Consider the following 27,151-nt stretch of genomic DNA (forward strand, 5'->3'; position numbering starts at 1 on the left):
ATCTGTTTACGATATAGTAAACAGACAGTAAAAAACACCAAGTTTTCTTCTTCTTCATTTATTTATTGGCCTTTTTCCCCTAAATTTAACAAATAATTGATAATCACAATCAAATTAGAGAGCTGAAGGTGTGCTGTCAAACAACTAATCAATTAACCCTTTGAAACCCAGAGCAATGTATCTTTCCCTTGCTGCTTTTAGGTGCCTTTTACAAGTATTTAAATCTTTAAACACAGAGCAAATTGGTGTGATTTCTTTCAAAAACATAGAGAAAAAAAGACAATAAAAACTTTGGTAATAAATGTTTCACAAACTGTAAGAAATTGGTAGAATGAGAAAATTATTTTTAAAAAGCTTGGGAAAATATCTGGGCGGAAAAAAGATAAAATAGGGAAAATCTGTATTTATAATTATCATAATTGCATATTTGAAATTATTGCCATCTTCCTGTGTTTTAGAAAGAAATTAAGCCAATTTTCTCAGGTTTCAAAGGGTTAATCAGCTAATCTACTTGGTGGTACAAACTTATTTATGTTGTACAAAAATTAATATAACTATTTTAGTTATTATAAAATGTTCTAATCATTAATTAGGCCACTCATCTCAAATGCCTTAAAAACAAGACTGTAAGTGTGTGTCATTGTGTCTGTGGTTGTGTGTTTGTTATTGGCAGCCTCCTCAGTGTGCTGTCAGACCATCTGAACGCTGAGATCGCTGCAGGAACCATCTCCTCCAAACAGGACGCCATGGACTACATCACCTGGACGTACTTCTTCAGGCGGCTGGTGATGAACCCCAGGTTAGAAAACACCTGCTCGCACCACATATCATCAGCGAGCGCCGCCAATCACGCGGTTCAAAACTAAAGCAAATACACATGCACACATTCTTGGCCTGCTTTCTCAACCTGGTTAGAGCGATGCCATGTTCTTCAGTCAAACATCTGCTGCGTAGATGGAGACCATTCCAGAACATTCCAGCCTGTTGGTATTTGCACGGCTGTCATCCCACATTTACCATTCAGGCCCTGACTGAGGCCTCGCAGCAGGACCGCACCAGAACAGGTCTGTGAAACCTGACACTCTGCGCTTTGGATTCAGGCTGGGGCTTTCAATGTCTGAAATTTTTAAGCAAAACAATGACAAGGATTTAGTGTTCCTCTAGGATTGATGAACAAACCTCAAGACAGCATTTATGGTCATCTTGTGGCTGGTATGGGCCGTGTAGATACAACATTCTGGTTTCAAATAGGGACATTTGATATCATGTCCAGACTGTAGCTCTCCAAACTTTACTGTTTCTTGCCACAAGTTGAAATAACAAAAAGCCTTAAAAATACTTTGAAACTCACAAGTTTCACAGAGCTAGACTTAACTTGTGCTGTATGCACAGTTTAGTCAAGCTATGGTTATAGCTCGATTTAGCCATTTAATTGGACAGCTGTCCTTGTCCTAGTATACAAGCACCAGGGTAGAACTATTTTATCGACAGAAGTATATCTGACTCCTCTACAACAGGTGGAGATATTCCCTCTTTCAGTTAGTTGCTATAGACCTATATTATTTTTACAGTCTATGCTATTGACTGAATCAAAGTCACAACTTTTTATTTAAAATAAATCCAAGGTGACAAAAACACAGCATCAGGTACATGTAATCAAACAGCACTAATGATGAATCTTTTTTTAACCAGGTTAGTCCCACTGAGATTAAGAATCTCTTTTTCAAGGGAGACCTTGCCCAGACAGACAGCAGAGAGAACACAGAGTTGCAGACAGAGACACAAAGAGAGACAAAATTCACAAGAACTTAAGTTAGCATTAAAGCAAACTATCTATGACTCAAAACAGAGTCATTATATCAAAAACACCAGAATCCATTTTGTGTGAATGGGTGTGTGTGACATGTAGTGTAAAAGCACTTTGAGTGGTCAAAAGACTAGAAAAGTGCTAAACAAAGCAGTCCATTTAGTAAATATATCCTTCCATCACAAGCTAAATTCCTTGCTGCTGCCTGCTTTTGAAGCTGTACTGCCTGACGCCCAGAATTCTAATAAACACAAGGCCGGTTTCCATTAACCCTCAAATTACACAAATTGAAAATTTTGAATATAAAATGAATGAAGAAAAGATGTCAATTTTTGAAAAAATTCTCATTCATCACAAAAACAAGTTGTTTAGGTGAGTTTAGGTTGAGGTGGTATTTCAGGTGATTCGAAAAAGCCATATTGACTATCACCTCCCAGAAATCCCTCATACATGGCCGCTCCCTCGTATAAATGGCTCCATAACACTCCTGCGTGGCCTTGGATCGGAAATAATGATGGCTGGTATGGTGGCTGCAACAGAAATAAAGCTGCTAATGTTTTGAACATCCATCACTATGCTTCTTGCAATAGTATAGTCGAGGAGAAGTCGTATGACATCACTCAATGGAAACACAGTCATCTAGCAATTGTGTTTTATCCACATTTCGAAAATATTGCTCAAGTGTTGCCCAGATCTGTAATGGAAACCCACCTAGTGTGACACCTGGCTAAACGGGTAAAAAAACAAACATTTATTTTCTTTTTTCCTTTTTTTTGTTAAGCTTGTCTTACCAAGCAACAATAATTTAAGAGGGCAGATTTCACCCCCCCATAGTAACTCCTATCAGTGAACAGTGGTTTAAACATATTCTACAGATTCTTCAATAATTGACCTGAAACTTGAACTTACAGCAAAGAAAGAAAAAAAAATCTCCGCATGGGTATAGCACCCTTCACATCAGAGGGTGCACACCTGCACCTCCAGTTGGCACTAAGGTAGCCCCAGAGGCCTTCCATTAAATCAAAACTGAATTTTGTTCCAGTATGACACACATATTTAGCCTTTATTGCATGCTCTTTAATCAGCAGTTGTATATTAGCAGCCTCAAACTCAGCTTCATGTTATCATCAAATGATATTTAGTGTCTTAAATTGTGTCTCTGAACATGCAAATCCCCTGACAGTGTTATCTCTATGCAGCTGGGTTTTATATGTGAACAGCTAATCTATCACCTCTGCTTTCAGACTTTGATTCCCACAAAACACACACACACACACCCACACACACACACACACACACACACACACACACACACACAGTCCCATGGGTGTCATAAACGTCTGCAGGCGGACTCCCTGCACCATCAGGAGCCTAATGGTGATGATGCTAATGGCCATGATTTAATCAGACAGGCCCTGCCACCACTAAAGACCTGTGAAATGTGTTCAGTAATAAACACATTCGGCGCTCAGATCTGCGTGCTGTTAACATGTGGAGCGATGTGAATGAAAGAAATACTTAACATTAAACACACATTAAATCTGACTGTCACCCATCTCAACTGCTGCTTCCAGCCCGCAGCTGAGGCGGCGATTCCTGCTCGCTGCTCCCCACTGCACGATGAATGCTTCTCTGTGATGATCACAGAGATATCATTTGTTTTAATGTAGGAGGAGAAGTGGGTGATTTTTTCAGGTTTGCATGCATTATGCAGACAACTGTAAAATTACCTTAATCTAATGGATCTCCTCCACCTGGAAACTGACTTATTGGTAGTCAGTTTCAACAATATTGCTTTTTTTGCCCCTATCTCTGTTTATGACCAAAGGTGGTTGATCGCCCTGTTTTGTTTTTTTTTTTGTTTTGTTTTTTTTAACCAACAAACAAAATATGTCATGGAACCAACAAGGGATCTCAGTTTTGGTTCATTTTGCTATTTTTCAAAAGGCCGGCACTATTTTATATATATATAAATATATATGTATATATATATATATATATATATATATATATATATATATATATACACACACATGCATATATACATAATGTTAATGTTTTGTGATATAAATGGTGGTCTTATCATTCATTCTCTTAGCAATAGAGTGTGAATACACAGCTGCCAGATGACTGTGTTTCCACTGAGTGATGTTCTGTGACTTCTCCTCTCAAGATAACATTCCAAGAAGGTGATGGATGTTCAAAACATACATTATAGCAGCCATGTATGAGGGATTTCTGGGAGGTGATGGTCCACGATTTCACAAGGAAATTGTGGATTCAAAACTACCGGATGATCCCCTCAACTTTTGAAGAATTATGTGATGCAATAACACCTCTTGTAGCTCCTGCTGCATCATGAGGGAGCCAGTTCCTACTGACAAGCACATAGCCATATAATCATTCGACCTAGAAAAGCTAAAAAACAAAATATGGCTTTTTCAAATCGCCTGAAATACCACTACATGTGAGCGGAAAAACTATTTTTGTGATAAATGGGATAAACACCGGCAGCCTTTCATTCCCCAAAGCCCACATCTGTACAAGTCTTTTCAAAGTCTGAATCACTGGCAGTTATGGATGTGGTTTAAAGACTTGCATATGTCTCTAATAGCAGATTTGTATTTCATCTTAGCATACATCATTCTGAAACAAACAAAAGGAAGGTCTCACAACAATACAGCTTCCACAGTCATTTGTAAAGGACCACTTATTATCTTCATTAACTGACAGTAGAGAACAACCAGATGGCACAAATAACCACCAGTGGTGTTCTGTAAACAACTTTCCAACTTATTACTTATAAACTTGCACATTTTTTTTCACCTTTGCAAACACACCTTTGGGATCTGTTTGTACCAGCTTTGTTAAGACCATGCCTGGTTTCATTCACTCTTTTCTCTGACTTGCATATACCATGCACAAATACAGTATTGGCATTATTAGCTGATGGAGAATGTCTTTGATTCCATTTCTGCTGAGCCTCATGTGGTAACTGTTACGTAGCAGTGCAGAGCATGGAACCCATTTTGGCTGGCCGCTGCTTGTCTCATTTCAGGTAATAACAGACTAACCTGGAAATCATTTGCTGGCAGGAGCGGACCAGTGTTCTTACAGCTGTGGCTTTTCTTCACAACACAACAGTGTGTGCAAGAACAATGTGTAGATACAGTAGTGATGAGCCATTTTACCATTGAGTGTTACATCACTGAGGAGAGAGAACCCCAGTCAAGTTTGTTTTGAGTCCTTATCCTGTATCATGTACAAATGTTCTCTTTTTTTTTGCTCATATCCAGGATTTGTTCTTATTTTGTTAGTGACCATTGGTTTTTGGGATTCACCGATGTTTTCTTATTTTGCCTTTGTCTTGGACCAGAGAAAATTTTACAAGTGGTTCAAGAGCACTCGTACCATGATGAGAGAAAAACATGTCCTTTTCACGGACCAGAAATTAATGTCCAGTACAAGGAAAAATAAGTTTTAGATTTGAGGATCATTTAGAAAATGCATGAGTCATATAATCAAATTTATATGAAGTTATAGAGTAATTATAATGATTGTATTGTTAAATTTGAGGGCTAAGGAAAAACTACTACATGTAGTCCATTGATTCCAAATACTGTAAATCAGTTACTGCGCATCCATCTGCTGACCATGTGGTGGAATTTAACTATGTAAATATACTCAAGTACTGTTCTGAAGTGCAAATTCGGAAAATTTTCACTTTGTCACCTTGAGTATTTTAATCTAATGCCACTCTCCGCTTCTACTCCACTACACTTCAGAGGGAAATATTGTACTTTTTAGTCCACTACTATTATTGAAAAAAACATTTTTACAGACAAACCATATGAGAATATACAAGTGCATCTAAAATAAAATAAAAGTCGATTAATTCGAAAATTAATTGGCAACTGTCTTTATAATTGTCATTTTTATGCAGAAAACATGTCATGGTTCCAGCTTCTCATACATAAAACCTGTTCTTATATGGTGTTTAGGGGGCGTCGCCTGTGCTAACAGGTGACTTGTGATCGAAAAGTTTAGCGTGCAAGTACCATTGCCATCTGAAATGTGCAAAACAACACAAGTTCAGAACAAACAGCTTTTCTTCTGTCTTTTTACATGATGTCATTGATGGTTATGTTATCACTCTCCTATGTCCTGTGTTATTTAGTTATTACAACCTGGAAGACATCAGCCACGAGTCCATCAACAAATACCTGTCCAACCTGGTGGAGAGAAGCCTGCGGGACCTGGAGTGCTCCTACTGCATAGAGATACAAGAGGTGTGTTTAGCTGTTTAGGAGCATTTGTGCTCTGTAAAAAGACACTCTTTAGTTTAACATGGTTGTGGTTATTTCTATTTCGATTTTCTCCACATATATTTCACCAAAGAAAAAATAAATAAATAAAATACATTAAACAGGACAAAGACCCTTAACAAAGATCTTTAATGACAAAACAAAACCCATAACAACAAAACAAAAACCATAAACGTATACAAAAAAACACATATGACAGCTACAACTACTCATACTCATACCCCGTACCAAACAAAGACGCTCAGCTCAACCTCATACCCAGTATATATACATTATATAGAATAGCCAAAAAAGAAAAAAAATCTTTCATTTGAATCAAATACCAATTCAGATTTTCTTTTCTATACCATCCTCATCCATTTCCCACCACAAAAAAAGAAAATAATAACAATTAAAAAAATATATTCCTTAAGATTCTGACCACACAACAAACTTATGGTAGCCAAGGAAAAACAGTGTAAAACACATGAAAACCAAAACTCTCAAGCCAAGCGCTGGTTCAACTTTTAGGTCAAATTTTTATGTACTCAAAGCCAATAATGCATCTATCCATATAATTTCAAACTGAGTAACTTTGTTCTATTAATTAGCTATTGTTTTTTCCATGTTCAAATAATAACACATTTCTAATTTATAGTGTAATACTGTTGGAGGATATGTGGATGTCCAGTATGTATTAGTATTAGTGGGATAGAGTTTTTCTTTCTCACATTGTTGTGTCCATTTCTACTCCAGGATGATCGTGCCATTGAGCCGCTGACTTACGGCCGCATCGCCTCTTATTACTACCTGAGGCATCAGACCATGCGCACGTTTAAAGAGCAACTGAGAGCTGAGCTGCCCATCCAGGAGCTGCTCTCCATTCTGACAGTGAGTCTCACGCTGTGAACACACACCTGCTGCTGTTCTGTCGCCGCTTCTGTGTTCAAGTTTAAAGTTACTGTGGTGAGAATCAGACTCAGTCAGATTCCACAAACTCAAACAGGAAAAGTCATTGCAACATCAAGCAAGTCACAGGTCAAATCATATGAAATTCAGATGATGAATCCCAGGTTCCACGTATAAATCAGTGGGGTGAAAGCTTTTACACACCTGTAGATCAACAGGTGAGCAGGGACCAAGGGCCACCGAAAACAGAACAAAAACTCCCGCAATCAAGAGTGAACTTTAATAACAACGTTTTGGTACAAAGACCTTCACCAGGTTATATAGATGGAGGTCTTTGTATTGAAACGTTGATATTAAAGTTCACTCTTGAAGTGAGGTGAACAGCGTGCCAGAGTTTTTGTCCTGCATCAGTTAAAAAACAATGGTCATGACAAGTTTAGTTTTATTTTCAACATTTAAAAAACATGTTGCAGCCTGTTTGTGTTAACTTTAATGTACTATGTACATATTATTTTTAATTTGAATTATTTTTTAAACTGATAGTGACCCTGTTGGGTTGAAACGTTTCTGTTGTAGTCAGCTTAAAATTAGGAGCTGTACTCCATTGTGTGGATATTAATTCTTTATTGTGTTATATTTAAAACATTTAACCAGCTAACAAGCTAGCTAATAAGTAATAAGTAGCTAAAAAGTGTGAAAGGGGAGAAGAGAGAGAGGGCGATATGCAGCAAAGGGCCATCAACAGTATCAACTCCTCCTTTCGGCTGCTATCTGTATTCTGTCCAAAGAGATAAAAATTAATACACTGTACATGAAAGAGAAAATAGATAATAATGAAGAACAGTACTGTATTTTTAACAAAAACACAGATAAAACCTTGATCAGAGGGTAACTGCTCTGTTTTTCATTTTAAAGTATATTGATTTATTTTTGGGTTGGACCGCTATAACAGGGCCAGTGCTGTAAGCTAAAGTCAAGACAGCAGTCTTGCTCAGCAAGTCTGCTCCTTCCTAAAGTCAGAGTTTTCAGAGTGTTGTGTTGTTGGAGCTGTAATTACATGGATTTCTCTCTTGCCGTGGTTTAAACTTCTGCTCAGTAAAATGCAAAAAAAAAAACATGCACGATTCTAGATTCAAACTTTAAAGGCTGACAGCAAAGTCAAGACTCTGTTGTGTTGTCATTTCAGTGATAGGAATGTTTTAGGGGTGCACAATAATAATTCAGTAACAGAATGCCGACATTATATTCTTTTTTTGGCATTTGCCAATACAGGATACATGACAGACTGATAGTGCTCACACACACACACACACACACACACACACACACACACACACACCCACACCCACCCCTTACTCCTTCCTATCAAATTAGCACCTTTGTCTGAGCTTCATTAACTCTCCTCATTCTGGGGCTTCAGAGTGAGATGTTGCCCTCTGTCTTTTACTCAGTGACCTTTGGATGCCAGAAGACTTGATGCTTTCACACCTTTCATTGGGGGGTGGGGGGGTAGTCGATATACTGCCTTTTACAAGTGCCTCTAATGGCCTTAGAGATCTGCTTAGGATGATTCAAAGAGTGCATTTTACATCTTCATCCAGTTTTTGAATTCCAAAATCAGTTTTTATAAGAGTAACAAGTAAAGGAAGAATCATTTAACTTTGGTAAAAGTGCTTTTGTCTTGTGTGAGGACACTGTCAATAATTAGGCCAAACAATAATGTTGAACTTGGGCCAGACAAGAATTAAGGTAAAATTCAACTGGAGATTATAGGCAGAAACATGTTAGAAAAAAATGGCAGGAAACACTGAATATTGTTAATAATGATAATAATAGAAAGACGTCACTGATTCTGCGAGCCACACGTTTTTGGGCAAGTTGTTCCAAAGTCAAGGGCCCGGATGGCAAAGGCACAGTCACATTTAGATTTAAGCCTCGACTTTAAAAAGGCCGTCAGGACCACAACTGAGGATCTGAGGCTGTGAACTGGCTCCTAAAAGTGATCAGTAAAATGTTAAAATCAGTTCTACAATAAACAGTGTGCTAGTGGAGAGAGGACAGCATTGCAATGATGTGATGTCGTCTGTTAAAGCCAGCGTGAACTAGTCGGATGCCTGAGAGAAGGGAATTACAGCAGTCAGACCTGGAGAAGATGAATGTGTTAATTACTTTTTTTTCCAGGTCAGAGCGTGACAGCTTGAGTTTATTTACTTGTTAGTGATATATATGGTGGTTTGGGTCTGCACGTGGCTGATAGGCGGATTAAAATGTGTGTTTTTGTGGAAATATAAAGACAGCAGTGGGTTTTATCTAACTCCAAAACATGAGTCACTAAACTGATTTGGCAAAAGAGCGTTTTATCGATGTTGTGCCCAAAAACCACATTTTTACAGTTTCACACTAGACATTGATTAATGACTTTGTGTTTTTTTTAGCTCTTAATTAGCTTTTTATTCTTGGATCATATGTATTTTCACCATCCAGCTGGGAGTCCATTCAGTGGTTGAACCTGACTTCAATAATGATGCTAACATATGGAGGGGAGGACTACTGCGAGACACTTAACATCACTCTCTCTGCACACATGTAGCTGGAAGCAGACCAAAGCATGGCATGCCTCGCTGCCTCCCTCCCCAACAAGCTGCGATACAATAGGCCAGTCACCCCGCCGCCCCGTCCACTCCCCCTCTGTTAGCTACAAAGCACTGGCATGCTCCTCCAGTTCCCCCTAATTGCTGCAGTGTGGCCACTAATGAGCAACACCCACACATCGCTGCACCGCCGCCACCCCCCACTTTTTCTCTCCAAGCACTCCGCTATCACTCAGTCAGTCTTTGTTTTCTCTCCTGCTGGATTCGCCTGTGCTTCCTGTTGTCATAAAACATCAAGATTGTCAAACGAGCATATTCCAGAAATTTAGGAGAGTTAGCTTATCCTAAATTTTAAAGTTAACGAGAACAAAATACTCACATTTCACTTCTTTAATGGGCTGACAGTACATGCTGAGATGTTTGAGCACAACGCCTTCATCAGGGTGTGGACATCAGTCTGATATACGATGAGGTAATTACATCGGTATCACAATCCAATACTCATTGCATCAAAAACCAATGAATGTTTCACATATTTGCTTGATGATGAACTAAATGATTAATGGATTATCGAAATTCCTGTTTAGGCAGTCTTCTGCCTTCTGGCAAAAGACACCAAAGCCTCTGTGCAGGCTCTGCTAGACAGCTTCATAACAGCTTCATAATAATAATGAAAGGGCCCTCGCACCCCCCACGTATGTCACAGTACTGGTGGGACTAAAGCGGTCGTTCATTTCTGTGAAAGTCAGATAGTGCACGCAGAGAGTTTAGACCCTAGAGTGAGATATTTCACATAGTGTAGTACTTCCAGCGGCCACAGGGTGACACTGGAGAGCACATAAATTCCACGCCATTTCGGTGTACATCATTTGTAGACCAAACCATGAAAATTTCATTAAATGATAATTGTCTTGCAAGGCTTACTTCATGTTGCCAGTAGGTTGAGCATTGAGTGACAGGCAATTGACATGCTGATGTCATACTGCGTCGCCATGGCAACTGTGTTCAAGGAAAACCTATATAGCACTTTTCTTAACAAGGTTACAAAGTGCTTTTCAGGCAAGTAACAGACTAAAAACAAGTCAGCAATAAAACAACAAAATAAAGTGCAAACAACACAGTGATCATTAATTTATACAACATACACCAGACTGTAGTGACTATCCCTCCAATTACAATGAAGGCTAAATCCACATTACTCCATTTTTACATTAAAGACAGAGTCTTCAAACAAAAACGATGCCTGTCTTTTCAGTGTTTTAACACCGTTGCAGGTATAATCTCCATCCATTCTAACACACCCTAAAATGCATATCACATGACCATTCAGGGACAATGTGCATGCATGAGCCAGACTAAATTGTCACAGATTGCTCTAGTAATAGCTTACCCCCTGCGCATGTAAGCAGTAGGAGCATGATAAAGTGCAGAATTTAACTGCACAGCAGCTGCTAGCAGAGACAACAAGGTCAGCAACACCTGTAATTTGTTACCGAATTTGATCTTTTTTTGTATGTTTTGGAGGTTACCTCTGTTCTCTCTTAACCTCAAATTAATACGATGTTGAACATAAGTAATGTAGACTGATGATGGATTTTAATATAAAGTATTTTGATATAAAGATAAATTTTAATTTTAAGAATCTTGATATGTTTTTTAATCAAAAGAAATATGTTTTATGTTTTGTAATTTTAGCTTTGATATCACTGATCTCTCCAAATGTACTTCTTTGTATTTTCTATGTAATTTATTGAATTGTTGATTGTCAGTTGTTTTACCACCCTGAGTGGTTTCGATACGATACGATACGATACGATACGATACGATACGATACGATACGATACGATACGATACGATACGATAGGCTTTATTGTCCCCTTTGGGAAATTTGTTTTAGACTCGAAGTTCTGCACATATTTATCAGGCTCCACAAGAAATGTGTGCAGATGATTAACCACACCTGCAACAATAGAGCCTGTCAGCCTGTTGGTGTGCATCATGTATAAATATTGGTGTGGTTTCATCTTTTCAAACATTTTGACTTGATGAAGATGAACTTGTTGAAGAGCCATTTCACATCGAATCTTTGTCTTAAATAAATTTGTGCAGCATGGAGTAAGTGTGCAGGAATTACCTTTTTCTGCCTTTTTCAAAAACATACCATTTTATAAAATACCTTTTTGAAGCAGTTGCATTGTTGACCCCACCCCAGAGGCCTCAGCTGTGTATACCTCCCTTTTTTTGTTTGCCTAGTGCCACTCTTTGTGGTTTCTCTCTGCAGTTAGTGCTCAAAGCTCTGGTCTCCACCATGACTTCCTCCCTGGTCTCTGTGTAAATGCTTGTTGGTTATGATGTCTGCTTAAAGATCTATAGTCTTTCTCTCCAGCACATCCATATGCAGACACAATGGCACTGAGCAATAAATCATTCAGAGATGATTCCTATTCCTATCCCTCATCCCAGCCCCCACCCTGCTCAGGTCCTTTTTCAAGTCCTAGTGTTTGAAACACTGGCTGCAGTCAGTGATGAATGGAGCCCTAACAGTCCAGGCTGGGAGGGGGGGGGCGTGACAAATGCCTCCAGCACAGCCTGTTGATGGGACTTCATTAGCACAAGTTTAACTGAAGTGAATTAGAGGAGGGGAGCCACGCGTGCCCGCGCATCTCTCTGTGTAACAACTACAAACAAGGTGCGACACACAGCCTCCGCACAACCAGGAGACTGATGGAGCGTCATCATCACTTTACTCATCCAGTTCCCCAGAGCATTCCACTGTGTCTTTATCATTCATGTAGCATTCTCAGATATTTAAATCAAAGAATGTAGATAGAATAGATGTTTAAACCTTTGAAACCTGGCCAAACATGGTAAGAAGGCAATGAGCCACAAAAGAAGAAATGACCCAAAAATTAGCAATTAGAAACTTGTAAAAAAAAGAAACAAAAAAAAAGACATAAAAATTACCTGGAAATCAATTTAAAACATCAAAAAAATAAAATAAATAAAAAGGGAAATAACTTGGAAGAAGTGCTTAAAAATTATAACAATTCTGTAACAGAATTTCAAATGTGTAATTATGATCATTAGCTATATAGTTTTTTTCCTTAGCTTTTCATATTTTCCCTAGATATTTTCTCTTAACTTCTTCTAAATCTACTGATTTCTTGCAATTTGTGGAACATTTCTTACCAGGTTGTTTATTGCCCATTTCCTTTTGTGTTTTTTTTTTTAAAAATAAATCACACCAGTTTGCACTGGGTTCAGAGGTTTAAATACTTAAAGTAATTTCACTCCAGGTTTCAAAGGGTTAAAGCAGGTGTGCTGGATTTTTCGGTCATCAGGTCTAGTGAAGGGACTCCCCTGCAGTCTTTGTGGAGAGGGGAAACAGCCGGTTTTGAGAACCAGAGGAGAGGGGAGGTAAATGCAGCTGTTAGACTACAGATGCTGGGATTAAAAAGGTCTGACCACAACACGCTTTCGACTTCCTGTCTGACCTTTGATGTTTATCTCGCAGGATGCAGAGGAGTACGCCGAGCTGCCCGTCAGACACAATGAGGACCAGCTGAACAGCCAGCTGGCTCAGCAGCTCCCCCTGCAGGTCAACCCCCACTCCTACGACAGTGCCCACACCAAAACCCACCTGCTGCTGCAGGCCCACTTCAGCCACGCCCAGCTACCCTGCAGCGACTACAACACCGACACCAAGACAGTGCTAGACAACGCCATCCGAATCTGTCAGGTAGGACTCAAACAAATGGCTAATGGGATAATACAGCACATTCTCATCTCAAGTCACATATTTTCGCTTTGCAGTGGACTTCGGTGTCTACATATTATGCTCTAGCTATCCTTCTGTGTCTGCTATTTACTTTCTGGGATGGCACAGCTGTGATGTCAGCACAAGCACATGGTGGGATAACGCTGCACATAGTTATGTTAAGACAACAAAGGCACATGGCAACCAAGGCAAGGACATCAGCAAACGCACATGCTGGCACAGATGGTTAGGTTTAGGTGACATGGCACAAATAAAACATCACATTCAGACAGAAAGCAAACACTGGACTCCTGCATGAAAGTCTGGGGTTTGTTGGACCCTCCCGCCTGCCCTATAAGGACCTTTGTGCTCCCTATATTACGTTGTTACCCACATAATTTCAACCTGATGCCATCCAGCCAGGTGTCATGCAGACATGATAACTGACACTGGCCCTCTGAAACCAGAGCAGATTGGTTTGATTTTTTTTTTTTTTTTAAAACATGGGGGATAAAAGGCAATGACCAACTTGCCGAGAAATGTCCCGCAAATTACAAGAAATATGTAAAGTGAAAAAAAACTTTGAAATTAGTTTTTAAAAAGAGGGGAGGATGATGAGAAAATGATCAAAAAAATGTCCAGAAAACCATAATTATAAATATAATAAAGTTATATTTAAAATTATGCTATAGAAAAACATATATAATTAAACATATAAAACAAGTACATTCTGTATATATTTATATATTTTTTATTTTTGCATTTTCTAGTAGGTCATTTTATTGTTTGTTTTTTAGTTGTTTGTGCTAATTATTAGGTTATTTTCCTGGAACGTTTTTTTACTTTTTTTGTCTTAAGTTGCTTGTTGCCTCCCATGTTTTTGAGAGAAATCAAACCAATTTCCCAAGGTTTCAAAGGGTTAAACTGCTTGAAACACTGAATAAAGCTGTTTGACATTACAGATCAGTGAAAATCTGGCGCTGCATATTGCAGTTAGACTTCTAACCACGGTGGATGATGCAAAAATGCAAATTTGTCCACACGGGTTGCTGTAGAAACATGGTGGTGCAACGTGGCAATCTCCATAAACTAGGACCTGCTCCTTACATAGATATAAACAGCTTATTCTAAGGTAACAAAAATTCTTATTTCCAGGTGATAATACACAAGAAAACATGCTAAATATATTATATTACAGTATATCCCCCTAAATACAACATACTGGACCTTTAAGAATTTTAACAAAATAGTAATAACAGGTTTAGAAGCATAAACACTAGCTTAACTTTCAATCGGATAACAGCTGAGTCATGTAATGATAGCAGCATGCTGTAAAAAGGTTAAAGAGGACGGCACAACTAACAGATTTGCAGATTTCATGTGTTGCACATGAAAAGAGAGCACATGTTGGGAAGCGGTGCTGCGCTGTCGATGAAGCAGAGAATAAGGGGAGTGTTAAACATTAGTAGGTGATTTGTAGCTGAACTTGCTGATCCATCTCATAAATAACATGATGCTCAGAGGTTAGATCTAACACCCCACACTCTCATTGTCTGGTATCCACAAGGTGTTTGTTTGAAAGAGAAGCTGGAGAAGGAATCAATCAAACAAATTTTATTTCTGTAGCACCTCTCAAACAAAATTGAATGCAATTCAAAGTGCTTTAAAGTTTGAAAGTTTGTTGAAAGAACGACATAAAAAATAAGCAAAAATGGATCTTAAAAAATAGAATAGACGTACACCATGAAATGTTTGATAAAAGACACCACATAATGCAAGACTGAAAAGACAGGCTTTTAGTTTAAAAGGATCAATATTTGCAGCTCCTCTCAGATCCTCCGATAGGCTGGTTTGGAGCGTAATGAATAAAAGCAGAATCACCAACTGTTTTAGTTCAACTCTGGAACAGCTAAAAATAAAGACTCAGGGGGATCTGAGGGGCCTTCCTGCTTCATAAACCAAAAGCATCTCCGAAGTTTGCAATTTTTAGTTCAAAAACCATTCTTAGAATGATGCAATGCAACGTTTTTAGTGGCAAGTTTTCTTTTAGTTTCCAGAATGTTCTTCTTAAAGTTAGGGCAACATTCTCTATAAAAATAAAAAAAGATTAAAAATGTTTAATTGTTAACATATCAAATTACATCACATTTTATTTAAAAAAAAAAAAAAAAAAAAAACGCTGTGTAATCCCAGTCCTCAATAACATTTTCTGAATGTTGCTTTGAAAATGCTCTTTGTTCTCATGTGAGATTGTGGGAACATTTTATAAAAGAACTTCTATAATAAAAAAGACATTCTATAATCTGTCACCTCAAAACATCACCAAAACATCCTCAGAATCTTGCAGTTGTAGCATTATGTCTTTAGCCTCATTCCCACTGCACAAAACCCCGCTTACATCTGGCTTTTAAGCACGATGGGAATGTGTACAATCCGCATTCACACCCGGGTAAAATTACTCTGCAGTAGACACGGGTTTTTATCGCCTCCGGCTCTGATCGGCATTGATTGGACCACAACACCCGGGTGAACGCAGTAATTTCAGCTCCTTAACCAGTGAGATGCAATGACGCGCTGTCACTAATTACTGTCGATCTCCTCCTAAGTGGCTAAAACAAAAATAAAATAACCAGAGAAAGAAACCACTGAAAAGTTTTCAAAGATCTCTGTTTCTGCTGCTGTCCACTGTTTACCTGTTCTCCTACCAGTCTGTGACATCACACGGACACACCACTAAGACAACACACACACACACACACACACACACACTCCAGCTGACAGAAAGGCCGATATGCTTTCCAGCGGTGAGTTCAGTGGCAGTGGGCATATAGCCAATCACTCATATTTAGCAGGTTTACCCATGTTGTAAAAAACAAACAAACAAGTGCACACACTAATTTTGGTGGGAAAGGGGTATTAGTCAGCATTTAACCTTACAGGGACACTATTTGATAAACATTCTTAAAATGTTTTTCGAACATTAGATGAAATTGTCTTCTTTAAAACATTATTGCAACTTGTAGGTAACATTAGCCAATGTTGTGGGACTGTTCCCTGCCAGTTGGGTCTTCGCTACACAGTATAAACTAATTAAAGAATTTTAAAGTCAGTGTGAAAACTAACAGGCAGACAGTGTAAAGTTTTTAAAACAGGCATGATTTGGGCTCTCCTTCTGGTCTGAATTCTGAATTAGTTGCAGCTGAGTGGACTACTCAGTGGTCAAGTTATTAGTAACATTGATAACAAACCTATGATTTTATCACTTAAAGATTGTCTGTGTGGGTTATTTAGTGTCGAAGGTGTGATGTCCCAGCTTGTGTTTTTTATTTTCTCTGTGTGTCCTTTTTGAAGTTAGGGGCATGTCTTAGCGTCTGTAAGCCATTGTCCACAGCTTAGGATGTGTCTGTGTATGTGTACATGTGCTTGTGATTTTCCATGCCAAGCAGTTACTTACTTACTTACTTACTCTGCTGCAACCGTTTACTCAAATGGCTCTGGCCCTTGCTTTCTTTATGGTTGTTTTTACTGAACAAATGTTAGCTTTTATTGGTACTTAACGTTATACATAAAGTCAATGCAACTGTCTGACAAACTTGTCACTACGTCACCGCGCTCAGGTTCATTTCACCCATGACTGTCAGCTCGCCTCACATTGGATACACTCTGTCTCGGTGGCGTTGCGTGTCTAATTAGAACACATGACACACATGAATTCAGATGGGTGTCACAGCTGGAGAGTGAAAGAGCAAAATTTATTGATACATTAGAAAAAAGAAGAAAAAAGTCCAACCCAGCTTTATGCAAACTAATGGCCTGGGCAGAACTCTTCTCTGTTGAAATGCTGCTTGGTCAAAAATTAAAAAAAAAAAATGATTGGCTTCACACTATGACTTCAACAATCATGCTGCATGTAAAGGGGAATGGCAAACTAGTGTCACAAATTCAGTTAACCCTTTGAAACCTGAATAAATGTGCTTGATTTCTTTCAGAAACATAGGAAAGAGGGTAATGAGCAACTTCACAAGAAATGATCAAAGAATGTACAAGAAATTTAAAAAATTAAAAAATAAAAATGATTCGAAAGGCAAGGCACAAAAACAAAATGTGCTAAAATATTTTAAAAACATTTTTAAAATCATTATAATATTTTTTGTAGCCTAACTGTAAATATGTAATTACAAATGTAGATTTCTTGATATTTCTCCTTTTTATTATTGATGATTTTGTATTGAATTGTTCTCTTCTTTCAGGTCATTTTTTGTCTCCTTTTACAGATGTGTTTTCATGCAAAGTAGCAGGCCTTCCCGGCCCTCAATACTACTAAATGATGATTTTTACATTTTTTTTTATTTCTCACCTTCACTCCTTGGTGTGTCTGAAATAAAGTTTGAATTGAATTATTATTATTACATATTTTTTGGTGTTTCCTCTTTTCAGGCCATGTTGGATGTAGCTGCTAATGAAGGCTGGCTCGTGACAGCCATCAGTATCTGCAACCTGGTGCAGATGATCGTTCAGGGCCGCTGGCTGCACGACTCCTCACTGCTGACGCTGCCACATGTGGAGCAGCAAGACCTCTATCTGTTCAGGTAAACAGCACGTCAACACAGGCACACCTATACAAAACACCTGGACAATGATTTGTAACTAGCTTCAGTTCAAAATACACTCTGGCACAATATGAACCGCTCATAAAGTCCAAGTACTGATGGAACGTACTGTTTGGTTATCCAGAGCGCTGCACTCTGGGCACTCTGTCCAGGGAGAGGGAGCAGCAAAGTGCCAAACAGAGCGAATGTGTGATGAATTTAATCATTCGTTAATTCATGAGAAAACAGAATGCTCTGTGGCTTTGAACAGCTGCTCTCTCATTTTAGTGCAGAGCGTCAGATTGAGCTGTACCACGCCCACTCTGCTCTGCTCCATGGCTGTCGTCATGGAGAAATATTTGTAGTACAGCCAGTAGGGACGCCCTCTCTCTGAAATGACTTCTGCCATGTGCCAGATTTTCTAAAAACCTGAAAACAGCCAAGAGGAGGTGCAGAAGGCAAGTGTTCTCTCAGACCACCTGCATAACAATACACTCAGATTTTATTGTAGGAATTTTGCCTGATAAAAATGAAACAGCCTCAGGGTCAGGCTCAAGGTCTGGCATCCATTTCATTTTGTGTAAACACAATAAAAATGGTAGGGAGGGATGAGAAAGGAAGAGCTGCAGTCCCTGTGGTGAGAGACAGGGGGGGACATGGGGTGGGATTTATTGTGATGACTAACAATCTCTCCCCTCCCTCTTTGACTCTGCAGGAAATGGGCAAACAGGAAGGGGAGGAGCAACGCAGGCTTCAACGGGCCAATCGAAGGACTTCCTGAGTTGATTGCTGCCTGCGATGGAAAGGAAAGTGTCTTTGCTGCCATCCTCGGCCAAGAGTTCCAATCAAGTCAGATCACCCAGGTAAGACACCAAGAACACTGAGAATAAAGAGGTCCATCATAATCAGGAGAGCAGGGATACTGATCCTGCTTTGCTTTGGGGCCACTTTTGCAACATGACAGGAGGTCCGAGGCCAGTCACAGCAGCTCCATACATGTTTCTAGGGTTTTGGGACATTTCTATGATTTAAGGGCATTTCTCACATTTTTGGACATTTCTTAGAATTAAGGACATTTTTATGATTTTAGGTTGTTTCTTGTTTCTATGATTTTAAGGTGTTTCTGGGATTATAGGACATTTCTAGGATTTTATGACATTTCTGTGACATTTGTAGGATTTTAGAGGGTTTTTTTTAGGATTTTAGGATGTTTCTTGTTTCAAGTATTATAAGATTTGTCTGGGATTTTAGGTTATTTCTGGGATTTTAGGATGATTCTAGGATTTTAAGACTCTAAGATTTTAGGACATTTCTACACTTTTAGAGTGTTTCTAGGATTTTAGGACGTTTCTAAGATTTTTGGGCATTTTTAGGGTTTTAAGACGTCTCTAGGATTTTAGGACATTTCTAGGATTGTAGGACATTAGGGTCTTAGCTAGGACCTCTGTTGGGGGGTGTGGGGGATCCTCCACTGGCACTTTCTTGATAGCTCTATTTGATGCTGTTTTATTAAGTTTTGCAATTTATTGACACCTAACTTACAAAAAGCAATTCCCTGTGGGATTCGCTTTATTTTTGTTGTGAATTAGAAAATGGTTTTAGGGGCTGCCTGACACCCTATCTGGGGCCAGATTTGGCCCCGCTTGCCTTAAGTTGAGTATCACTGCAGTAAGTGTGTACTTTGGAGAATGCTGATTTACTAAAGAAATAACAGAAAACAATAAAAAAAAACAGATTGCATTGCTCTTCAGAATGAACCTATTCCCACATTTAGTGCATGCAGACCACACACCATCTCACGCACACACACCGTTATCAGTGACGTGCCATGAGCAGTCTTGCCACTGCGCTCCCAGATACCTCCAGGATCCCCAATTACAGCTCCACTGATAGGGTTTACAGCTCCAATTTAAGTGCTAATTGCAGCAGTAATGAGAGTGTCCGGGCACGACGGCAGGCCCTGTGGCTTCACCCAATCAGTGTCCCCGCTTCCCTCCTTCTCCACCTGTACTCCCCTTCCACCCCCACCCCCCCGCAGTGTGGCGGCCTCTCTAATTAAATAATTAGATGTGCAGCAGCGTTCCTGTCTGACTTGCCCAGGGAGAGTAATCCTCACATAAATAGCTTTTGCCGGGTGAATCAGAGAGGCTTTTCTCCTCGCAGACCTCAATACACTGCCACTCACACACACACACACACACACACACACACACACACACACACACACACACACACACACACACACACACAAACACACTCACCCTCTTCCACCAGTGTATTTTTCCTGTCACTCTCTCTGTGCTTTTATCTTTCGTATGTCTTATGTCTTCTGCAAGGTGGGCCTTTTGGGTTGAGCCAAATTTTAAATTCTCCATAAAAACACTTAAGACCAGAGAGCAGTGTCTGTTAGAAAGAACCGAGATTTTAGCAAACAGCAGACTGACGGGACAGAAGCTGACGGATGTGTCCATCAGACACAGACCTCTCTTTAAAGCTCTCATTTCCTCAGAATTTTGTGCTGCCTTTGTGAGCACAACTTTCGTTTAAAAAGTTAAAGAAACAGGCTGGTTTTCATTTCTATAGCTTTCAGTTATTCATGTGCGGAGTTGGAAATCAACTTTTTGAATTTAGCATCATATTTTGTGAATTTTAAACTCTACCAGCCAGTGAAATTATGTACTTTTTAAAAAATTATTGGTGCATAATAATGTGGAATATGACCATCTCGGACACATCTTCATTTCTGGACACAGTCACACCATCTGTTATTCTTATACAATTTTTAAAAATTCCATAACAGACAGACAAGCAAGAAGTAAATAAAACTAAACAATATTGACAATAAGAGCCCCACTTTCCCATGAGTGTGGACAACAACACACCAACAATAACAAGAACATACCTGGTCAATACCTCATAATAGTAACAAAATTAGATAAGGGAGAAGATAGAAATCATTCACCGTGTAAAGCATAACAATATATATTGTAAAACTTCAATTAATACCCCGGGCTGATTTTTGGTAAAACCACTGAACTCAACAGGCGTATATTTGGGACAGGCTGATATGAACTTTTAATTCCTTTCACATAAAAATGTGACTCAGCAAAGACGAAAATTCAATAAAAAAAATTGCATCTTTTGTTTACTCTGCTGGTATTACGTTGTCTTTGGTGCTTCATTATTTCAGTAAAATGAAGCGAAATGATGCATTGTAGAGAATCTTACCAAGCTAACCATGTGTGTAGCATGTCCAAATTAACAAAAGTTTAAACATTTATAGAGTGGTGAAGTATTGAGTCCTAAAACATGGAGGTCCGTTTTGCACTTCTGATTCCCTTGTCTCAGGGTCTCTGAGTTTTTTGAATGGGTTTTTGGTAAAATGCCTCAAATAAAGTCTGTGATTAACACAGGCTAAAGATAATTAGATGTTTTGTTCTGCAACATAAAATATGTCTGCATAAACCCAATTTTTGAACTTTTAAGGTTTTACGCGTCTTATAAAAGATGCTAACAAGTGGCTAAACTGGACTACAGTGTTTGTCAGGGATGTTAGACGTCATCACGCCGGACAAAGAAACTACTGGTGAGACTAGCATGACATAGCCATGATCATTAGTTAGATCAGGTCACGCTAACAGGAGATAGTTTTGTAGAAAATTAAACGTAAATCAAATGAGAAATTGAACAATTCATGGTGGTGATGTTTAAGTCTTGCGACCACGATGTAGTTCGTGTATAGCCTAAAAGTAGCTTTTTGCTTTTGGCGATTTCATTTGCGCTTCAAAACACACAAAAGTGGTGTTCATCTGTGAATATTATCATACTGAACAAAACGTTTAAGTATCATAAACTTGTGTTCATCGCAGAGCATATTTTTGCTATAATCGAAAATCCCATTCAAAAATCCCATAGGACGAGGGAACCAGTGCGATGCTAGCCTTTCTGGTTGGCCTACAAAAATACATCATTCCTTCACCACTCTATATTTGTATGCATTATCTAAGCAGCTAACTAACATTATTTCCAGCAGGTAGCCAACAATTCGTTTTATACATCCAAAGAACTGGTATTAAAATTAACTAAATGGCAACCGGGCCTCTAATTGAGACAGGGCTTTGTTTGTCAAAATGTGTAGCTGGGCTAATAAAAGGGACTAAGATTTTATTTGACGATTAACGGTCCCTCTTCAGGCATGGTCCTTCCTGAGTCACCTCCCAGTGCTGGAGGTGGAGATGAACGTGAAGGGCTGGTGGGAGGGGAGCCAGGAGCAGACGGAGCGTCCCCTGCCAGCAGCTGGAGCCAACCTGAAGGATGAGAGCAGCTGGCTGGATGTCCACGCCGACCAGGAGTACGTCCTGCAGGTGTCACTGAGACGCATCAACCTGGGACAGCAGAGGGTCAGTATGCCCAGTAGTACCAGGTATCGGCTTTGTGGCAGCAGCAAACAGCCGACACACAGTCAGGGACGAGCTGGTGAACACAGTGGAGCATTTAGCAATTAAGGATGCAGATATTTCCATCCGCAGTTGGTGGAGACCAAAAACGAGCTTTAAGCAAGTGAATGGACTTAAACACAAACAGGACTCCAATTATATAATGTTACTTCCTCCCTATGTAAATAAGCAACTGTTTGACAACAAGTAAGAGAGTAACAGGATAGTGAATATTAGACTAACATTCATCAGGGGTCTGTGTACTTTGCAGCTAAAGGATTTTCGTTTTGACACAAGCTGTTTCCCATTTAGAAGTAGGAAGAAAAAAAAACAGAAAACAAAACATTTTAAAGAAGAAAATGTGCTTCTGGCTCTTTAATCTGTTAGTTTAACTGAACAATTATGAACAGGGGTGTATCAAAAAACAACCTAATCCCTCCACATAAAGGCCCCTCAGCTGAGATCTCATGATTAGTTCAGCCTGATATGTGAGTGTGTAAAAGCATCTGTGGAGCAGTGCTGATGTACAGTATGTGTGTGTGTGTGTGTGTGTGTGTGTGTGTGTGTGTGTGTGTGTGTGTGTGTGTGTTCTCAGGGGAAGATGTGTGTGTGTGTGTTTCTCAGAGGAAGCAGGACAGTAAGGCCCAGGCTCCCAGGTTCCCCAAGATGAAGGATGAGGGCTGGTTCCTGGTGGTGGGAGAGGGTGGATCGCAGGGAGCTGCTGGCTGTCAAACGGGTCGGATATGTGCGCCACCACTCGGCTGTGTCTGTGGCTTTCTACACACCAGAGAAGACGGGAAAGTAAGCAGCCATACATAAACACAAGCTTTACCCACACACTCTGTGCAGGTACAGTCATGACAGGAGACGCCTCAGTTTGTCTGTTTCAGGTCAGACAAGATGAAGTGCTCCAACAAACACTCTCATGCGCACACTAGTCCAACATTTTCACATATACAGGGTTCCTGCAGGTAAAGGTGAGGCAGATGTAAGACTTTTTAAGACTTTTTTTAATGCCACTAAGACTAAGTTTAAGACCAGTTTTCTAATAAACAAAATTGAAGGACAATTGCCCGGATGTTTACTGTAACATAAAACATGTTTTTTTGTCTAGTGAAAACTTTAGATTATCTACATCAAATGTTGAAAAAAGTGTGAAACTCTGCATGTGAGATTCCACTGCTTGGATTCCCATCATGATGAGTTTAAGCAGAGGAATTTATGAAATGATTTAATATAAAAATATAGAAATATAAAATATATAAACAATTATTTTGAGATTTCACACTGTGCAACGTGATAAAAAAAAACATAATTCCCACCTCCCATGTCTGGGCATTTTTAAGACTTTTGAAAGAAAATTTATAATTTAAGTCATTTTAATACCAATTAAGACATTATTTTTAGATTAATGAATTCATTGCCTTTTAAGACTTCTTAATGATTCGTAGGAACACCGATATATTTAACAATCTGAAAGCAGGCTGCAAGCTTGGAGCTACTCCCCACAGGTCAAGGATCTCATAGTGTGTCAGTAATTGTGATCAATTCTCAGGGGAAAGTGAGCGCTTTGGTTGGCAATATAAATCAGTCACTTCACTAGAATATGGAAGATTGTTTCTTCCAGCTAGTTTCAGATGCCCTGCCTCATAATAATGGACACTATACTGTGGGAAGTGATCAGACCCCTTCTAAAGACCAAGACGCTGGAGAAACAATATACGAATTTTCTCTTATTTTTGCTCGTATACAGGATTTGTTCTTATTTTGTCAGTATCAATCAAGTATTGGGATTCACCGATGTTTTCTCATTTTTGCTTTTCTCTTAGATAAGAGAGTTTTATAAAATTTGTGTGCTTATTTCAAAAAAATTCTGAGATTAGATCTTTTCTTGCCTCCCTTGGATTTATACATGGGTCATACATGTTTTAATTTTCTCTCGCCTGGACTGTTATGCTCTTACCCGTCAGAGCTTCCTTCACCCACTTCAACTGGTGCAGAACGCTGCTGCTGAATCTTAACCAGCACTGAAAAAATGAACACATTACTCCTGTGCTACACAAATTTACTCACCACATCGATTCTAAAGGTTTAATAATCATTTTAAAGCATTACATGGCCTTTCTGTCGCTGTGCTTGTTGTTGCTTATTCTCTGCTTGTAACGAAAGGCGATGTCTTTGCTTTTGGAGCTGCCAAACTGTGGAACACTTTGCCCACTGAGATCAGACTCTCTGCATCATTAGCATCTTCTAATCCCTTCTCAAAACTTTCAGTTATAGAAAAAGCATTTAAAAAGGTTCATATGTTGCTCGGTTTTATCATCCCTCTGCAGCCATTGCAAGTTAGTACTTTTTATACTTTTTTTATTCCCCAGTATTTATACGTATATGTATGATCACTGTGTTGTTTGCATTGTTTGTTGTTGTTTATTGCTGCCTTCTTTTGATCTGCTGCTTTTCTTTAAAGCGCTTTGTGACATTGCTAAGAAAAGTGCTACATAAATAAATTTTTTTTTATTATTTTATTAATTTATTATATTTGTTATTTTTGTTATTTTTTTGTATCTTGCTTGAAATATGTTACGCTGCCTTTACAATTTCTGGTGATATTGCTTTATTTTGTCCGTGTCCATAAGCTCTCAGGAAACGTGCACAAATACGGACAAAATTACGGGCAGCAGGCTCCATACCTTTCCATATACATAACATTGAGCATACATCAGCCTTTAGGATTTGCAGCAACAGTGTGAGACTGAGTCAAATTGGATTTATTTACATTAAGAAAAATACAGATACATCACCGGAGTTATTCTTTAACCAAACAGAAAGGAAAAACAGTTTATACTGAGAGGAAAACTGAAACTGTAGAAATTACCATAGCAACAACAAACCCTGTGAATCCATGTGTTTGTTCTGTCTGCTCATCCCTGTACCTCCTGGTTCCAGGTGTATCTACACTCTGTACCTGATGAGTGACAGCTACCTGGGTCTGGACCAGCAGTACGACATCCACCTGAACGTCACAGCTGCCAGCATCGCTGCTCAGGTCAACACCGAGGTGTCGGACTCGGTGAGCCAGCTGTCCCTCAGCTGAGAGCACTGACAGGAAAACACACCCGAGGGGTGACTGAGCTGACTGGGTTCAGGGTTTTTCTATTCTATCACTGATCTCTGCTGATCGCTGCATTCCTCTGATTGTTTCACAGTTTACTATTCTGCTTTGGCAACTTTGTATGAGCTTTCCTTATCTACTTCTGCTTCAGGCATTTTTCACACTGGCAGTGACCTTCAACTCTTTCTTAACAGTCATATTGCAACTGCAGTGCATGCTGGTTAATTGAAGCCACTGTTGGTGCAGAAAAACATGACACTTGTGCCTCCACGATGGATTTCTTTGATTACTTCATATCAGGGTAAAATGGGCCGTCTAGAAGAATATCTTGTGATTCTTTCAAAAAGAAAAGTTTTAGTTTGAAGATATTTAATGTTTTCATTTTATTGATTGAAGCTAATTTCAAACTGAATTACAAAAGGAACTTTCTGGCCAAACCCTCAGCCAGTGATGTCACAGCAGGTGTTTCCTCCAATTTTCACAAGATGTGTCCTTCAAAGTCTGTACTTCTAGACCAGATACATTTGGCAACAACACTTCCACATGTTGCTGTGAAATAAATCTTTCTTTTGTCAAAACTTCTTCCTCAAAGTCTGATAATTCTATGATAATATGATATAGGCCTCGGTAGGCTTCTAATGAGTTAAGCTGCACAACGAGTCATTCGACCACATCTAAAGAAAAAGAAACGTTCATAGTGGCTGTTTCTGTAATGTTTTTATTTCTTCAACATTCATAACAACATCAATATGGTTAAATGTAAACACTCCACATTAATGTGTGTTTACAGAAAAGTTGTAAAAAAAACTTTTGTGCATCCAGAGGGAGCTGCATGAGGTATGATAAATGACTTCACGTAATATCACTTGTGGAGATAGAAATAAGTGAGCTCACCAGACCTCTGTAGCCTGCTCCTCCTCTCTGCCTGGGGCTCCGGCCTACATCAGCCAGTCCTAGCATAACACACCTGAAGAACTGACCAAACTGTAGACAGTCAAGTTGGATTGTGGGTTATGTAGGTGCCAGATTTTGACAAGGAAGAAGAATGCAAAGAATAAAAAAGAAAAAAAAAGATTCTGGTTCTTATGCATCAATTTTAATCATTTTCCCACCTAGCCAGAGGTATTAGGTTTTCAGATCTGTCTCTCCGTCTATACATCCCATTTTTGCGAATGCGTTTTCTCAACGTTGAGGTAATTTCTATAAATTTGGCACAAGCATCCACTTAAACTTGAGAATGAACTGATTCATTTCCAGTGGTCAAGGATCATCATCACTATGCATTATCTATCTTAAGATCTCAAGAACACCATCAGGTAATTTCTCAAAATTTGGCACAAACAAGGATGAAACTGATTACATTTTGGTGGTCAAAGGTCAAGGTCACTATGACCATGTGGTCATCCCATTCTTGTGAACTTTTTATCTCAAGAACAGATTATGAATTCCTTCAAATTTGGCACAAATGTCATCTTGGAATCAAGGATGAACTGATTAGATTTTGGTTTTAAAGGGTCAAGGTCAGCTTTTGCATCCATCTCATTCCTGTGAACACAGGGTCTCGAGAAGAGGAAATTTCCTTGAATTAGGCACAAACATTCACTTGGACTCAGTGGTGAACTGATTACATTTTGGTGGTCAAAGGT

At 39.1% G+C, this 27,151-nt stretch overlaps 1 protein-coding gene across 1 annotated transcript in view; it reads left to right on the plus strand.

Annotated features, from left to right (window-relative positions):
- Positions 1–26,083, plus strand: part of ascc3 (activating signal cointegrator 1 complex subunit 3) — a 202,737-nt gene extending 176,654 nt beyond the window's left edge. The window contains 10 exon segments of the mRNA XM_042490728.1: positions 674–799; positions 5,985–6,096; positions 6,868–7,002; positions 13,126–13,350; positions 17,806–17,957; positions 18,673–18,820; positions 22,151–22,357; positions 23,018–23,095; positions 23,097–23,194; positions 25,340–26,083. Coding sequence (XP_042346662.1) covers positions 674–799; positions 5,985–6,096; positions 6,868–7,002; positions 13,126–13,350; positions 17,806–17,957; positions 18,673–18,820; positions 22,151–22,357; positions 23,018–23,095; positions 23,097–23,194; positions 25,340–25,487 — 1,429 coding nt within the window. The 3' untranslated portion in view covers positions 25,488–26,083.
- The last annotated feature ends 1,068 nt before the right edge of the window (positions 26,084–27,151 follow it).

The sequence above is a fragment of the Plectropomus leopardus genome, chromosome 7 (assembly GCF_008729295.1).
Source record: "Plectropomus leopardus isolate mb chromosome 7, YSFRI_Pleo_2.0, whole genome shotgun sequence".
NCBI classification, from domain to species: Eukaryota; Metazoa; Chordata; class Actinopteri; order Perciformes; family Serranidae; genus Plectropomus; species Plectropomus leopardus.